This window comes from Chamaea fasciata, unplaced genomic scaffold, assembly GCF_029207755.1.
Source record: "Chamaea fasciata isolate MVZ Bird 193981 ecotype frontalis unplaced genomic scaffold, bChaFas1.0.hap1 SCAF_2, whole genome shotgun sequence".
NCBI lineage: Eukaryota > Metazoa > Chordata > Aves > Passeriformes > Sylviidae > Chamaea > Chamaea fasciata.
In genome coordinates this window covers 75,175,258-75,193,658 of record NW_027094087.1, presented here as the reverse complement: position 1 = coordinate 75,193,658, position 18,401 = coordinate 75,175,258, and the positions used below count along the sequence as shown (strand labels likewise).

The following is an 18,401-nucleotide window of genomic DNA, read 5'->3' as shown; positions in this document are numbered from 1 at the left end:
GGAATATGTGCAGCAGAGGAGGCCAACACCATCTGAGCTGTATTAACAGTAGCATAGCCAGGGGAAGGAGGGAAGTGATTGTCCCCCTTCGCATTTGTTAGCCCACACTGGGAGTACTGCATCCGGTTGTGGACCCCCAGATCTGGGAGACATTCTAACAAACTGGAGTGAGCTCCCTGGAGGGGCTGCTAAGATAGTTAGGGTATTAACAGGAGATATTTCCTTGTGGGGGGTGGGTAACTGGGCTTGTTCAGGTCACAGAATACAGAGGATTTATTAGCTGCCTTCCACTACCTGCAAGGATGTTGCTGTAAATACAGGTTCCTCACCGTGGTACATAGCGGTAAGGAGCAACGACATGGATATAAGTTGTAACGAGATGTTTAACCTGAATTCAAGGAAAAACTATTTCACTGTGAGCACAGTCAAGCAGAGGCAAAGATTGCCCAGAGGTGCAGGCTTCATCTGTGTCAATTTTCAACTCGAACTGGATAAAGCATGGAGCAATGTGGTCTGACCTCTGACCTGACTGTGCTTGAGCAGGAGGCTGAACTAGAGATTTCCTGAGGTTGTTTTCACCCTGAATAGTTCTTTGATAGTGATGTCAGCAAGCAGTAGCTGGTGTAAGAGAATACCTTTCATACCAGCTCACAAAGTTGGAGTCCTGGGTTTTTAAGTCTCCTAAAGAGTTCTAAATTCTTTCATGCAATGCAGAAGGCTCTCGCAACCAATGATGGTTTTGTTTAGCACTTTTGGCTGGAGTAGTATCTTACTATTTAGGCCTGAGCCTAGGACTCAGGACACTTGCTTTGAACCCCATTTGAGGGATGCCTATGAATGGAATATAAAATAAAATTTTAGATAAAAAACATGTAAAGGGCATGCTGATATTTGACCAAACCCAAGTTTCCTTCCTGCCAGTGGCCCTCTCTATAAGCAAGCCCATGAGTCATCAGACCACGATGAGTCTTTGTTAGTTCCTGTGACTGTCAGATTCCTTTCTTTATGCACAGTGATCCCTGTTGCATAGTGAGGTTGCAAAATCACCCATCTCAAGGTGGCAGTTTAATGCACCTCCCTGGACAGTTAGGATCAATGGAGCAAAAGCTCCATGATCTGACTATCCAAGATGATCAGGCTTAAAACCATACTTACCTCCTCTCTATCTTTCAAAAGGGAGATTTTTTTCAGTCTGAATTTTTCCCAGCATTGGGGTAAGGAACATTGAACAGTTGAAACTGGTGATCTTCAGCAAGGAGTAATAGCAAGCAAGGCAGAAGGGTTTGGAATGGTAACCTTCTGCTGTGACTTGGCAGCAGCAACTCACAATTCCTCTGGGTGCAGCCTGAGGAATAAATAATGCCACGCTTTATTATGGCTACTTTGCTTCTGGTTTTGGCCCTGGATTCAAACACTTTGCCTTCTGTATTGCATTTGTGTGTTTTTGTGCTATATCTTATACTGTAGCTTATCTGCCTGGAACTTAGCACCAAATTGTCAACACCTGAGCGTGAGTACAGAGTGGAGATGTCCATCTGTGAGCTTCCCCAAAAGTAAAAGTGTGCATCCAATCATCTAAATAGCTCTGTATAGCTGCACTGGCTGTATTGAGTAGCTCCTACAGGGGCTTAACCAGCTGCAGCTGCCTTCTAAAAACTTGGCTCTGACAGCTGTGTTGTGATATATTCTAGCTAAAAGGCTGTAGACTCTAGTCCAGCTACAGTAAATGCGGTTGTACTTTCACTTTTTGTATAAGACTCTTCAGTCCACTGGAGTTGAGAAGAGTTTTTAAATAAGCGGACCATGCTTTGAGCCTTGACTATTTTTCCTTTCTCTTCCTATTGCTACTGGTGTGAAAACTAAATTAGATAATTTCAGGAAAACTAGTCAATATCCTGATCATCGTCAGTCCATGCAGACATGCACTTGAAGATGGCAGCATTGGAGTTTTTTTTGATAACTTGTATTATTAACGTGAATTAATTTAGTAATAATTCTACAGCTTACTTTTTCTAATAATCCACTGGTTTTATGTCTTTGTAAAATACACTTTAGAGGCCTGGTTTCTCTTCTTGACAACCTCAAGGTGGTTTGCTGTGCGTCTGGATGCCATCTGTGCCATTTTTGTTATAGTGGTTGCTTTTGGTTCCCTGCTTCTTGCCAAGAGTAAGTACAGATGTTAGAAAAAGTTCACCCAGTAATTACCATGTATAGTAATGCCTAATTCTTTTTCATATGTTGCTGTTTCTAATTGTTTAAAGGCTGTAATTAAGTTAAACATTTCTTTCTAGATCATGATCTCTTCCTTAGTCTGGGGCATTGGGGCTGTATCTGCTTTCCTGCAAACACTGGAGGCAGTTCAGACATCTTCCAGACTGAGGCATACATCTGTCATCATCCCCAAGTGTGCAAACAAACGTGCACTTCTGTAGTCTTCACTTGGGGGATTCTGGCTTTCAGAGAATAAATAATAAATCTTCTTTTTCCCTACCTTTGTCTTTCTCTTTTGGGCCTACAGGGCTTTGCTTTTCATACTGAAACACACACGGAGCTGCCTCTTAACAATGTTTTTCCTTTCTGCACATGGCACAGTAGGTCAAAAGGCAAGCTAAAGTTCCTAGGGATACTCTTCTCATATCTTGGATCAGTGGATAGGCCAGTTCCAGAAGGAAAATTGCCTCATAATAATACATTTTATGTTCACTGTCACTCATGAACTGTCATTAGTGTATGCATCATCCAGGATGTAATTGGGTTAGATGTACTAGAATGAGATAGTCATCTAAAACATGAAGGAAGAAGTAATTATCTTGGACATGAAAATTGGTGCTAATTTGCTGGTTTTGTTTCTTTTCTTTTTTTTTTTTTTTTTGTTAAATTTTGTATGTGCACGTGTATTTTAAAATTTGAACACTCTGTGCTGCACAACTGCAAATTTTGAGCTAGGTTTGATATTAGTAGGATGCAAAAAGACAAAACAATGGTCCCGAGTCTTTCCTTGCCCCTGGATAAAGAGTAGTTCTCTTGAAGTCAATAAGACTGTTAGGATAAAGTTCAAATAAGTCAGAGGACAATCATGTTTAATATTGAGGCAGAATACGTTTATTTTCTGAGAGTAGACCCACCGAACATAGTAAATGCTTTTATAAACAGGGGAAGAAATATTCTGTCCTGTTACTTTGTCTGATTGCTTATAAGAGTACAAAGTTGATTTAAATGTTCATAACTAATTTTGAAATAATTTTATGCAAATTTTTTGCTTAGTTTTAGGGCCTTATTTAATTTCCATAGAAAAAAAGTGACGAGTTAACTAATGTTCAGCCAGACGGGGATGACCCTAACAATCTATTTAAGTGTGGTCTTGAGACTGAGCCTCAGTTTTTAGATAAACACCCGGCCAAGGAGAATTTGGATTATCTTATCAAAATGTTTCCAAAATGTACCCCAAAAATGCAGCAAGTAGCTGTTCTGCCTGGAGCTACTCATTGCACAGATAGCAAGTAGCTCATAAGCAAATAAAATTCTGGCTGTGATGCTTCCATCATGTAAGTAACCTCATGAAAGAGAACTTTACTGAGATTTTGTGTAATTACAATGTACCTATTTGAGTCTCATTTTCCTTTCCTCTGCAGCTCTGAATGCGGGGCAGGTTGGTTTGGCACTCTCCTATGCAATCACACTCATGGGAACATTCCAGTGGGGTGTTAGACAAAGTGCTGAAGTTGAAAACCTGGTAATGTTTATTTCTTCCTTTTCCCCTCTTGGTTCCTTTCGTATTTGTGACACCAAGCCTTAAGGATGAGATTCTTCTTAATTAACTTAGGATATTAGTACCTTAACAAGCGATTGAGGCACCACTCTGTAGTCATAAGGAAAAATAACTTCTTTTAGGTTATAATTTGTCTGACTGATTTTACATGTTTGTTGAGATGAACTGTGTCCAGGGATTGTTCTCTATTCATAGTAAGGGAGGTTTTACAATCTCCCTTTACAGCAAAAAGGAGATTGTCTAGTTACAGTGTAGACAATTGCATTGCAAGTTGTTAAAGTTGCAATAAATTAATCCCTTTCTATAAGGAAGGTTTTAAATTATGTTTTTATATTTGGTATTTATAATTTATTGTTATTTATTATTGCGTTTTAAAATTTTATTTATATCCCTCATGGCATTTTTAGAGTCCTGTTATTCCATTTCAAAGGCTTATAACTTTTTAATTCATTCTAAGTTAACACAAATGAGGAAGTATTTGCTTATATTCAGCTGAGTAGGTTGTGTGTTTTCTAAAATATGTAATATAAAATGCCTTTGACCAATTCACAATATTTACTAGCATGTTCTAATTTGCCTGTCTACTTTCTAAAGATAATACATAAGAAAAATAGATTGTAAAAAAAAAAATGCTAAACGTAAACCCGGGAATTTTTTTTTGTTGTGTTGACAACTGAAGTTACTTGTAATTACAGTTTGCTGTACATAGTCTAGGAAATATGTGTAGTCCTTTTGTAGAAGTTACAAAGCCATGCTTAATTAATAATAATAATAACAACAACAAAGTTGGAGTTATTTTTTTGCTACCAAGTTGATTTTTTGGTGTGTTTTTCACACACCAGTAAGCTATGCTGACTGATTTTCTGAGAAATGGGAAGAAAGCTTTCTGGTTTTTTCATACAATTGGGAATGTTTTGGAAGTGTCTGTGGGAGTGTCACATGTAGTGAGTTGCTTTCTTAGAGGCTGTGACTCAGAAATGCCTTGAAAGAGAAAGGCCATTCAGTAACCTGACTTTGATGTGTAATGGTGATCATTTTATGGAACTGTGATTGCCATCAACTTCTTTGATAGGTGGGCATGCACCAAAAATCTCTTGTTATTAAAGGATGACTACTCCTGGGGGAGGCAAGAGCATTTCATCTCCATTCTGTTGGTAGCTGGTCAAGGGAAGTGGTTGTCACACTCTACCCAGTGGTGGTGCACCCTTGTTTTCAGTCCTGTGTGCAGTTTTGGGCAGCACAATACAAAATGAAGCTGTTGGACAGCATCCAGACAGGGTCATGAGGATGGTGTAGGATCTGGAGGGAAAGCCTTGTGAGGAGTGGCTGAGGTCACTTGGGGTGTTCAGCTTGGGTAAGAGGAGACCGAAGGGGGACCTCATTGTGGTCTACAACTGCCTTGTGATTCCCCTCTCAAGGGAACAGACACTGATCTCTTCTCTTCTGTCTGGTGTCCAGTGACAGGACTATTGAGGGAATGGCCTGAAGCTGTGTCAGGGGAGGTTTAGGTTGGATACTAGAGAAAGGTTCTTCACCCAGAGGGTGGCTGGGCACTGTGACAGACTCCCCAGGGAAGGGGACCTGGCATGAAGTCTGCCAGACTTAAGAAGCATTTGGACAATGCTCTCAGGCACATGATATGATTTTTTTGGGACTGTCCTGTGCAGGGTGAGGAGTCTAACTCATGTGTCTGTCTGTAGTTCATTTGGCAGCTTCAGTTCTAGCTCTGTCTTTTCAACTCGCAATAGATTGGTGTCATCTTAGTCAGGACTGACAGACAACTGTCTTAGCTTAATTTTCTTAAAACTTAGGCACGTATTTAGGTTTTTAATTAATTGTATTGATGAGAAATGCTTATGAATGGCTTTATGTATCATGAGAGATCTGGGTCTGTAGTAGGACATGAGATGCATTCTTCCCACTTTTTTAGTTGGATAAAGAAATGGCACCAAATACTCTTACCTGTGTTTCAAAGAAAAACCATGGAGTAATTTGCATTAAATCTGTGTGGTAAAAATACACACAGCATATTTATATGCATGCAGTATTTGCAGTGTATGCCATAGGATAAAGTTCATGTATGTATGTCTTCTTTCCTCCCCTTAGATGATATCAGTAGAAAGAGTGATGGAGTACACAGAACTTGAAAAAGAAGCTCCTTGGGAGACCAACAAACATCCACCACCAGACTGGCCTAACCAAGGAATGATAGCATTTGAGAATGTTAACTTCACTTACAGTCTAGATGGACCATTGGTTTTAAGACACTTGTCTGTTTTAATTAAACCAAAAGAAAAGGTATGTATACAGCTGTCTTTGGATATTCACAGAAGTTTAGCAAAGATCATGAGTTGACAAGAAGCTGTGTGGATATGGATATAATGCTAGAAATGCATTATAAAATGTGTGGATGTTAGAAAAATCGTAACTTTTCTTTAAAAAAAAAAGCTTTAGTTATATTTAATAGTAAAAGTTACAGCCTATCTATTTTCTGTAATAATTACACAACTGGGAAAAACCTGTCTGGGAACATGATATTTCAGTCTGTCAAAACAAAGATTTAAACATACTCGATAATTTCCTTAAAAAGAGTCTGAGATTCTTCAGAAAGTCGCAGACATTGACAGTACCAGCCAAGCCCAAAATGTTTGTTCAAATCCAAAGCAAATGGAGCTGCATTAGGAAATTGGGGATTCAACAGAGAGAACATAATTGGAATCAAGTATGTCTATAACAGACAAGAGGAGCAAAACCAGTAGAAAATAAGGAAAGTACATGCCCTTGCACTGAGCCTGAAATGGAAGATAGAAGAAAGAAATACAAATCAGTTGCAGAACTTCAGAATTTGGGATTTTATTTCCATTCCTTTTGGCTACCAATCCAATTAACTCCTGCCATTAATTAGATTGGTAGCCAAAAGAAACATGGAAATAGAACTCTTCCTCCTCTGCAAATTTGACGACTCCTCCCCAGTTTTGACACTATCCCCCTTGAAAGCGTGCTGCAGGGAAGGTCTCCCCCATAGACAAAGTTAAATGAGAGCCCTGAAGTGTTAATTTGTGCTTTGCTACATTTCAAATGCAGGTGTACTTTTTTGATTAGGAGGTCTTCCCTAGGAGGCTGGTTCAACTCCACAGTCCTTGCCTTTGCCTCCTTTTTAACATGCTTTGCAATTCAATTCCAAACCTGTTCATTTCCTCTTGTGGACCTGTTAATAACATGCATGTCAGAAAAATTCAACTGGACTTTGCTACATTGAGGTGATTTCCTGGAATTAGCTGTGCATGCCTTAAACATGGTCTCTTGAGAAGAAGAGCCATGTGGGCCGGCTCCTTAGGTGTTACATGTCGCTCCAATATAGGCAAGAAGTTCTGTATTTCTCAGTGTGAGACAGGAATAAAATTAAAAATGGAAGAAAGAGATACTAGTAATGCATGACCCAGTGCTTGGTGGGGGCAGGAGAGGGAGGGATGACTGGGGGTGTTTATTTTTGCTGAGCAGTTATGTTCTGGTTTCATCATCCTGAATTTGCCCAGCTTGAAACTATTGCCAAGAACTTTGTGTTTGCTTTCGATGATGTTTTGCACAATACTGCAATAGGCTGCCACTATGTAAAATAAATCTCCCAAGCACCTCTCCACCTTACATTGGTTTTAATGAGGGAGAAGCATCTTCTTCGGAACCAGGTTTCCAGGTCTGTTGGGGATTCTGCCCATACTGCTGTCATTGAGAGCTCTTACACCTGTTCAGGCCCCTGGCCTGTAGAGATTTCTGGTGGCTGCAGTGCCACTGGAAGCAGGAATGAGTTTAAGCTTCTGCTTTGCTTGTAGTTTTTCTTGTAGCCACCCCAGGGCCCAGTTTGGGAAGCTATGGGTACAGTAAGAATGAAGGAGGTGATGGCTAGCAAATCACTCGTGGGTTAAGGTCTCTTTTGATCTGTTTGTCTTGGCATTCAGTATTTCCCTACAGTCAGAGCAGGCTAGGAAGGACCCTGTGTTTGAAACATCTTTGCTAAAATAGCCCGGTTTGACAGAGACAGACCAGGGAGATGCAAACTGCTGTGCCAATAGCTGGCAGTGATTAACCTCCTCTGCTACTATAGCTGCAGTAGGGGAAGGTTAGCATGTGTACCACTGGTTTTACACACCACTGTCTTTGTTTCAGGGAGCTCATGAATGCTTATTGGCTAACATATTGTTAAATGCACCTTTTCCTGACAGCTCCTGGATCTGTGGGCTACTTGTAGAAGTTAGGAAGGTGCACATATAGATTTATGGCATGGCAGCTCTGCTCCCACAGCATGGCACGAAAGGGGGGCTGCCTGAGGGACAACAAAGACATGGGCAGTTTCAGTGGAGTAGCTGACATGCTGTGAATCTCACGGCTTTTGTGCAGCTCTGCTGTGAAGTACAAGTGACGCTTGAGTAATGATGAGCCCAGTGTAGCAGGTGTACCCCTGTGTGTGCACATGGCTTCTGTCAGGCATCCTAATCCTGGCCCTGTGATTCCTGATAGGTGGCACTTGCATTTCCAGACTGGTGCTGAGTGTTGGCCTCTGAAGAATAAAATGTATTTTAAAAATGGATAATGTGTACACTGAGAGCTGTTTCAAATTCCAGTCAATTTTCAGCAGCCTGTAGTCAATTGGACCAAAGATACAAATAGATTCTTCTAAATGTTGAAGAGTATAGTCCTTTCATTTGATGCCAGACTGAAAGTGGGATTTTGACAATATGCAGAGCAGCTGCATTTTTATTTTAAGTATCAATGTATTTTTTTATATTTTTTTCTTTATATCCTTGATACAATACTTTATATTGACATTTGCAGAGGAACAATTGAACTTTCATTTTCACAATTCTGGTCGTCTGTTTTCTCTATTCAGCATTTTCTTTCTGAGCTGTAGTTTATCTATTCAGAACTATTTTTCCATTGTTTCACTGATATAATTTAGAGTACTAGACATTTTATCATTTATTGTAACAGATTTGCTTAAATTAGTCTGTTTAATAATAAGCACTGTAGAAATGTTAAGTAGTTTATGTATAATAGTACAGTAATGAATGATTGGATGAAATTGTTGAATCAGAATGTAGAAGTAGAAAATACCTTTTAGATTATGCAGCATAAGCTGCTCCTTGAAGTGTACTTTTTTAGTGTATTGCATATTTTTTTATCAAATGTGGGCACTGCTATTTTGTCTGAACTTAATGTCTCTGACTGAAAGTTTCTCCTTGCACTTTGATGCAGTTTCCTGTCCTGAATTTCATTTCAGCAGTCATTGCTGCATACATGTGAGTCTCAGGCAGTGGGTAATTGTCCTCTGGTGTCTGTATGTATGCTCACGAAGGTTTTCATCTTTCTTCCTCCTTTCTGCACCCCAATCACTTCCCCAAGCCATATCATACATGTTTAATCCTCATAAATTCTTCCCCATCAAATCAGTATCTCCAACCCATATTAATTTTGTGTTTCACTCTGAACTTTTTCCAGTGTTCTGTTTTTTTTTTTTAATTTTTTTTTTTTATTTTTTTTTTTTTAATTTTTATTTTTAATATAGGGATTAGAACAGAATGTAGGAAGTAACAAATTCTGCCAGATCAGAGTAGAGGGTTACACCCATTATCTTCTCTGATACAGTTGATTACTGTAGGCTGTTTTTCTCTAAGAATCCTTTACTCGAATACAACATTTAAAAAAATAAAAGAGAAAAAAATGTTTGTAGATCTTAGCCCATTGTCATTAAAGTTATCAATCCTGTATCTTTCATTATCTCTTTTTTCTGAAAGCTTTATTTTTTTTTTTTTCACACTGTGTATGTCTTCCAGTTTTTCTTTGGGAATAAAGAGAACCCTGAATCTCTGTGATTTTATTATTTGCTGTTTCTTCTGTTTGAAAAAGAATTTCAGCTTGATGTCATGTCCTTGTAGTTTCCATACTTGTTGAAGATGTCTGAAGTATGGATAGTTTATAACTGTGCTACTTTAAAGTACTTCACCTTAACCATAACTAACCAAAATCAGTCTCAGTTATTTAAATTGGGAATACATTGTTCCCGGAGTGCTTTATGGGAGTCTTTTTTGGGGTTGAGTAGTAGATGCATGCCTGAACTGATCTGCCTAACATCACCCACCAAACCAGGTTTAGTATAAAATTAGCAGCCTTGAATCACATTACTGTAAGCATTGAGCCACTTTATCTTGTTTACACAATAAGACACCACACATTAAGGGGAAATCATTCACTTTTGAATATGATCCAAGAAATTGTCGAGTACACAAATGTCACCAGAATCCAAACTGATTTAAGGGGAGAGGATTTTTCCTCTTGGAAGAATGTTAATTACAAAGAAGTTCTATTTGGTGCATGTTCTACTGTAAATCCTGTGACACTATAGAAGTGTTGCTCAACATATGAATTTATCCTGAAAAGCTCACAGTTTAATTGTACAGCCTTGGCTTGCTCTGTAGGTTGGAATAGTGGGAAGAACCGGTGCTGGGAAGAGCTCTCTGATAGCAGCCCTCTTTCGCTTGGCGGAACCTGAAGGAAGGATTTGGATTGATAAGTACTTGACATCAGAGCTGGGACTCCATGACTTGCGGAAGAAAATTTCAATTATACCTCAAGTAAGAGAGTGACTTGGTTTGCCATGGATGTTTTGAATGTAATACCATAGTGTTTAAAGTGCTTTTCTGGGATATGTTCCCCCTTGTATGCTGTAGATGCAGGAACTGTAGCATGGTGTTACTCTTACTTGAGTAAGGTCTTGATTATTTTAATAAACAGAATCAGTTCTCAGGAACACGTTTTTCCCTAGTTTTGCACCCTGTATGTTCCTTTGGAATATCTGTGTGTTAGCTGTATGCTGTCCTCCCATAGTCTGGGGAAAAGCGGAGAAAATCTGATAAGTACATACCCACCTTCAGCAGTCCTCTGAAGTCACTTGATCCTTTGGCAGCAATTCCTGCCTGATGCATTGCCTGAAGCTTCTTTAATAAGGGCTTTTGAAGGACCACTTTCACTTCTCTAGTCACCTCTGTAGAAACTGACCGGTGCTAGATTTAGAAAGGGCAAATGTGCCATCTAGAAGTGAGCTATCTGCTTTTGCATTATTTGGAGAAGGCTGGACCAGGGGAAGACCTGGGGAACAGACTAAAAAGTAGACCATTGTGACCCATAATAAATAAAATGTAATGAATTTTAGAAGCTGAATGCAGGAGAGGCCACAGTGCAGGAAAAAATCCAATAAGGCAGTGTTGGAAATAGCCTCATCTCTCATGCTGAAGTAGAAGAAAGGCTGTTAAAAGAAATCCAGTAGGTCACAGGTCTTCTCTCTTAGAGTCTTACTTTCATGAGACATTGTGTCAGAGAAAGGTTATGTATAACCTTAAAACTTAGAAGGCAAAGTCTGTGCGTGTTACAGTTTCACCAGAGCTCTGGTCTCTTCTGTGGGCCTTTGCTCTCCAATGAACAGGGAGGAAGAATGAAAAACTCTTATGCTGCAAATGCGAAGTTGTGTTTTGGAAAGTAGTTCATCTGCGCTGTTTTAGCAGGTAGAGTGAAGAGTAGATTGTAAACCAGAGGAATTTTTTTTTGCCATGTTAAGCATTATTTTTCAGATCTCTCTATTTTACAACAATCTGTATTTAGAGTTATGTCTGAATGTGTACGAGTCTGTTGGTAGGGTGGCAGGCAGAGTGTATTTAAGTTGAGAATCTAATACAAATGGTAATGAGGCTTTTTTTTTTTCTCTCGAAGAATAGGAGTCAAAAAGAAACAGGTATGCTATTGAAAAAAAAAAAATTAAAAAATAGGTACTTCCCCAGCAATTGGATTGTTGCCTAATGCAGGGTGTCTTTTGTTTCTGCATGCTGTAGGCTTTGTTATTGCAGTACTCACTGGAACTAGTCATCTTTTATATGTAAAGAAAACTTTATATGGATTTGAATTAAATTTTTTTGTTTGTGTGTAGCATTCCTTTCTCTTGAAAGTAGATGATCATCAGTTCATTCAAGGTCTACAGCTTTTTGAAAGCTTTGCCCGTAGCTATTGTGGGGGATTTTTCCATTTTGTAGAATTCAGCCCAGTTTAACAAAACGGAATACTGAGACAGGAAAACTGCAGGTCACATACAGTTTCTACATGTTGAATGATACAAATGCTCTCTAGTTTACTGCATTTAGTTGTACATGTGAGCTCTTTTCATACACAGGTCTATTGACATAGTTTTAAAACTGTTTTAATCCAGTGGAACGCTATGATTTTTGTCAAGTTTATATAAGGTTTGCATCATACTCCCAAAAGTTTTTAGCGTCCAAAGGCTAGCAGGTAGCTTTTTTTTTTTTTTTAACGCAAGGGAAGGCTGTTTCTGCTAAAAATATGCAAAACTGTCAAGTGGTGGTACGAAGAAGAGGAGGAAGGAGGGTTTGGAATCAGGCTTCTGCCGTGGTAAACTGTATGATAGGCATTGTCTTGTACTGTGCTAATAGTAGTGTCAATAATAGGAATAGCAATGTAACATCAGGTTGTTATTTTACAGCAAATATCTTCATAATTATGTGGGTAGCTGAAAAACCAGAGAGAGGTGCTTATTAGAATTGCAACATAAAACATGCTAAACAGAACCATTCCTAGAGAGTGATGAGGCAAGACTGAAGTTTCCTTGTGTGCGAGTTTAAATACCTACCAGGAGAAATAAAAATGTGCTTAGGCTTCTAATTGCTTCCTTGGATGGAGCTGTGTAAAGGTTGTGTTTGTAAATCTTTTCTATGCAAATGTTGTCTGCCTCTCTGACTGCAAGCATTTTTACAATAATTATTTACAGGTTAGTCTTATTGCTTTCCTCTCATAAACCAGACTGTTTTAAAAAATAATCTGTGTCAGAAATAGTAATTAAAGAATATCCTTATCTTCTGTTGCAGTACATGTCTGTTGTTAGGACTTCTATATTAGTTATGAACATTTTATAGGTTTAGCCTCTTCTTCTGCCAACCTATAAAAATGGATTGAAAAGGAAAATAAATGTAACAATACCTTCAAAATACGCCAAATGGTGTACTAAATATATATTGTTAAACAAATTAGTTTCTAGGTGTTTTTGAAGAAAATTGTTTTTTGGCCTGGAAATGTTTTATGTGAAATCCGTTTGCTCATTCAGCAGGATTTTAGTGATATTGCTATTGCAGCAGATACTTTCAAATACTTGGCATGTTACATCAAGAAACGTGTATCTTCTTTTATATTGCTTATGGCATGTTCTGTCTGTTTAAATTCTTTTATAGCGCCCGGATGGTTTAGAAATTAAAAGATAATAAAAGAGTTAAGGTCTGAATTCTCTTCTGGTTTGCTGCAGCCCTTTGGAGCTGGGCATCACTAGGGTTAGATGGGGAGAAAGTCATGATGAGTTAATCTCAGGGTAAGCTGAAGTTACCCAGTGTAAGTTAGATTTTATTTCCTAGGGGAGAGAAAAAAAACCAACACATTTTGCCTAAAATTTCCCCAATTTAAAGAGGTCTGACAACATGATGAATGGTCTCCATTTATGATTAGCGCTGTTAGTCAGCTTTTGACTTGTTTTTGTCTTTATGTGTGGTATTAAGATGAGTTTAGCCCTTAAGTCGTGTCAGTGCATGACTCTCAGGTCTAGCAACTCACATTACTGAGTACTGATCTGTTGCTTAAGGACTTCTGAACCAAAAGTCCTCTTCCCACTTCTTAAATACTACATTTTTCAGTGTGATTTGGTTTGTGCCAATTTGATTAATTATCTGTTACTTCTCTGACTGGGAACTGAAGTAGAACAAAACTTGCTTCGACCACAGGTAAACCCACATTGGTACCTGAATGGGAGAAGGTACTGCTTTGACTCCCTGGTGTATTTTGAGTAAGAGCTTTGCCCAGCAGTGCTCCAGTTCTAAGTAAGTTTGCTTTGGTGCTGTGGCAGTATAGATAAACTTCCATGTGTTTAGGTTTTAAATGTGAAAGCTGTTCCTTCTTAGCCCCGATAGTAAAATGGAAAGGCTTTCATGGTACAAAATGAAAAAAAACAAACCCACAGCCAAACACAGAAGGAAAACCATAAAGGCATTGTGAGCTCTTTGATTCCTCTCTGGTTTATGTACTTCAAAAACAGGTTTTCAAAATTGCCCAAAAGTAATTTAGGAGCGTGAGCTCATTGACAGTGCTAGTTGTTGGTTTTCATTAACAATACCACGAGGATAGCAACGATTTCATGTAAGTATATATATATAGCTTGTGGCATCAGAACAGTGGCATGTAAATGCCCATTTAAGTACCAACATAACTGTGTACAGCAATTTGCAAACAGACCTGTCCGGTTTGGTAAATTATTTTCATACAGAGTAGTTGAATACTTGCCTGCCCCCTCGCATCCCCCTTAAGCATGCCGTTGTAATATACACCTTTGAATTTCAAAAATCACAGCTTGTTGTTGGATATTTCTGTGCTATTGTTGATACAGGTTACCTGTGATTATCATTAAATTACTTATTGCATTATAAAGACTCTTTTTATAATGGAATGCTGATTTTACTGGGTTTCAGGAGCCTGTTTTATTCACTGGAACTATGAGGAAAAACTTAGATCCTTTCAATGAATACACCGATGAAGAGCTGTGGAATGCCTTGGAAGAGGTGACTTACTAAATCTAATAATGTACATCTGGTATTTAAAATCCATGTAACAATAACATTACAGTACTTGTGTGTGTTAGGTTTTAGATGCTTTCATCAGCTTTGATAAAGGTATAGCTGTTGGTGGAAAAGGTAGACTATGTGCATTTGTGTATGTGTGTGTCCATGTGTGTGCAGATGTGTATATTGTTATATAAGTCTTTTATGAAAAAATTATCCTTTGGGATGATACCTTGGTTATATTTTGATTCATGTCTTGGTTTTAATGAACATTAATAGATTCTTAACAATGTGCTTTAATGTTTTTAGAATTCTAATAACTGACACACTCTGTAATCCAACTTGGCACTTACTCATTTTGTGTCAGAGTATAAAAGGCAAACCTTGCATACTTATTATTGTGTCATCAGATACACAATAGCTGATTTAAAAGAGAGTTACTCATCCTACAATATGTTGACATGTCAACAGGTGCAACTGAAGGAGGTTGTGGAAGATCTGCCCAACAAAATGGAGACACAGCTGGCAGAATCTGGATCTAATTTTAGTGTTGGTCAGAGACAGCTGGTGTGTCTTGCCAGAGCAGTTCTAAAAAAAAATCGTATTCTTATCATTGATGAAGCAACAGCAAATGTGGACCCAAGGTAAAAACAAAATCTGTCATACTAAAATGAGCTGATTTCTCTTCTAATATGTTCATCTCTGCTGTAGAGATGAACTTAAATGCTTTATATCTCATGTAGTTTGTATTGCTGGTTTATGTTTTTGATGATACCATCATTTTTGTCTATTCAAAATGGAACGATTGAGATTTGGCTGTGGAGCAGATGATATAAACTAAACACTCAAAAGATCCCTAATTTCAGTGCATTCCATAGAGTAGGGAAATTAATATTCAAAGTTAATTTGTCCTGCAGCCATAGATTAGAAGACAAGAATGTTCTTGAAAATGCATCTCTGTAACATCAGAATAGCCATGAAACAAGTTGAGTTCTGTTGACTTCTGAGAAGAAATGTTTGTTGGAAATAAATAAATACAAAAAGATTTAATTCATCTCACTCCCCAAATGCCCTAAAACTAGAAAGGTGAAAAAATGGCTGTAAGCAAAACCAGATATTTCTGGTTATGAGATGCTGTCCTTTCAGATTGCCCAGATGCTGGTATGGTATGTTCAAGGTTAAATAGGGGCAGGGGCAACAAGGTAAGATGTCCTAAACACCGCAGGAATTCCAAAACAGATTTGGAGATTTTTAAGTCTACAGGATGGACTCACTTATTCATTGTTCTGTCTTGTATAACTCAGGCCGGCAGAATTTTCCTGAATTCATTACTGTTTGAACTAGAGTGTACTTCTAGAAGAACATCCAACCTCAATAGCAAAAAAAAAAAAAATTCAATGACAATCCTTGTTAAATTGTTCCAATAGCGAAGTACCCCCACTGTTAATTTTTGAAACATTTGAAGCACTGGTGGAAATATTTTGGAAACAATACTGCAAGCGTACTGCATCAATTAGTCTGAGCTGAATATATAGTTCCAACAAACTATGGCTTGAGGGAGAACTCAAAGTCCAAAGAGGACAATAACACAGCAAGTCCCTCAAACAGATGCATTAAGGATTTTGTATGTCATCTGGGCATGACTCATTTTTTTAACATCTTCTTGGGGAAGAAGTGGTGCCACTGGGGTAGCTTTGCAGTTCAGCTGACAGTATATTTCTAAAACCTTTAGAGAAGTGCATTCCTTTCCCAGAGGTTCTCTTTTTTCTTTTTCTTTTTTTTTCTTTTTCTTTTTTTTTTTTCTTTTTTTTAATCTTGGTTTATTTTTGGCTGGCTGAACTCTGATAGATTAACTATGATTAATCATAGGTGAGGAGATTTAATACCATCTTACTTATCCTCCCTATTTTGGCATCTCACATGTGTGTTCTCAACTTGCACTATCCATTTAATTGATCTTGATTAATGTGTGCTGCAATATATATTATAATAAGGTAAATGTTTGTTTGTATCAACTCTAGGCATAACAATACAAATAACAACTTGGAACTTCTTCTTTGAATTCAGTTTGCATTACAGGCATTATTACCTTTTCCTTAATGTGTTGGTATAACTAGAGCCAAGTATTTTTTAGCTGTGCAATCTGATAGGATGATCATCAGGAAATGCTGATGTAGGTTGCTTAACTGAGCAGTTAGGGAGACATTTTTGGTGTGTAAGGAAAACCTCCTCCTCTTCTGATGCACAACCCCCATACCTGGCACCCTTGTATCTCACCTGGCAGCAAGCACACATCATATTGAGCACCTGAGATGGTGGCCACAGCGAGCTGCTGTCGTCTCTGGAGATACTTTTCTTTTTGTTTGTTTGTTTTTCTGGCTCTTGTTCTCTCTCTCTCAGCAGCCTCAACTTCTGCTGTCACCATGTCCCCTCTGCAGTTCAACCTGGAAGCAGGTGTGAGATGGCAGGGGTTAGGGGTGGCAGGAAGAGAAGGAAGGGTGAGGTGATGTTAGGCAGTGGATGCAGGGTGAGACATGGGCATTGTACTTTCCCCAGGAGACTGAGGGGACTCCCCACCACATTTCAGTTCAGCTAGGCCATTCTTATCTGCTACTGGGAGTGAAGGGAAGGAATTGGAAGTTTATCCTTCTCCCTCCTTCTCATATGTTCTGGCTCCCGTATGTCCCCTTATTTTCCCCCTTGCTCCTCACAAGTGCCACCTGCTCTGCATGTGGCAGAGGTGTGAATGCTTTTGTGGGGGGGAGGAGGAGCTTGCCATAAAGAAGGCTGCCCTAAGTCAGACTACCTGCATGATTTATGTGATAAGTGTCAGACCTTTAATTTGATTTTATCTTCTTGGTCCTTTCTCACCCTGAAGAATAGAGTGGTTTTAAAGCAGTTGAACTGTTCTGGAAAGTTGTGTGAAATCTGGAGCAGAAGAGCTGAAAATCTTCGTGTACTTGTTTTAGTGATACACAGAAACAAAATCATCATTAACTGAGACTTTCTGAAAGTACTGAATTTGTTTTATTTGTGTTGACTGGTATTTTTGCTTATAGAGAAGAAAACTTTTGGCGAGCAAACCACTGCCACCTTTTTACATTGGTTGTTCATTGAGTCTGGTAAAAACAGCCATTGCACATAGTTCGGTTTATTAGTCATATTAACCTTGTAATGTTTAACCTTTTATTACATCTAACTGCTATCTGTAACTCTTTCTCTTTTGGAGAAATTATCTAAGCCTCTCAGGAATTGTGTAGTGTGAGATACGCTTTCAGGACAATCCCAGGAGAACATTAGACAGAAGATAATGACTTACCCAGTTTTCCTTTCAGCAGCTTGGTTGCTTCTCATTCAGATCATATTTATTCTTCTTCTTTAGATAGTTTTCTTTTTACACAGTCAACTAATTCAGGTTGCACCAGATCTTGGGTTGCTGGGAAACTTGGTGTTAGATCCTCAACTTGTGGTGCCTGTGGGACAGCTATACCACCATTTTGTGCTTTCTTATTGTATTGTTCCTTGGAGTAGGGAGTATTGTGGTTCCCATATTTATATAATCAGATTAGGATTGAGTTTTTGTCATACAGGAGTCCTGGTTTTGGTAGTCAGGTTGCATCTTTGGTTTTTAACGTGCTTGAAAGATGATAGGGTTTGATCCACTGAAGTGGGTGATGAAATCACTTGGCACTTGCCTAGGCACTTGCTCAGTGTGGGTATGTACCACTAAGAGTCCATTTTATGCCCTAAGAAAGGGACAGAAATAATGCTTCCTTTGGTCCTTTTCTGTTCTAACTGGTGTGTGATACGGCCTTTACACTGTCAGCTCAGAATTCTGTATACTGATGCTTTTCTTGGTCTTTTTAGATTTTCTTGCTTTCCCTAGCTTCTTCCTGAGATTGTCCAGGAGGTTACTGATGGTGCTACTGCCTGCTGTCCCTAAAACTATGCTCCGAGATCTACCGTGAGCCTTGGAGAGG

At 38.7% G+C, this 18,401-nt stretch overlaps 1 protein-coding gene across 1 annotated transcript in view; it reads left to right on the top strand.

The window, feature by feature from the left end:
- The window catches only part of ABCC4 (ATP binding cassette subfamily C member 4 (PEL blood group)), a 142,565-nt gene that overhangs the window by 97,547 nt on the left and 26,617 nt on the right, over window positions 1-18,401 (top strand). Inside the window, exons 23-28 of the mRNA XM_066176356.1 lie at window positions 2,056-2,166; window positions 3,633-3,733; window positions 5,876-6,067; window positions 10,240-10,395; window positions 14,332-14,421; window positions 14,893-15,065. Coding sequence (XP_066032453.1) covers window positions 2,056-2,166; window positions 3,633-3,733; window positions 5,876-6,067; window positions 10,240-10,395; window positions 14,332-14,421; window positions 14,893-15,065 — 823 coding nt within the window. The remainder of the gene's footprint in view (window positions 1-2,055; window positions 2,167-3,632; window positions 3,734-5,875; window positions 6,068-10,239; window positions 10,396-14,331; window positions 14,422-14,892; window positions 15,066-18,401) is intronic.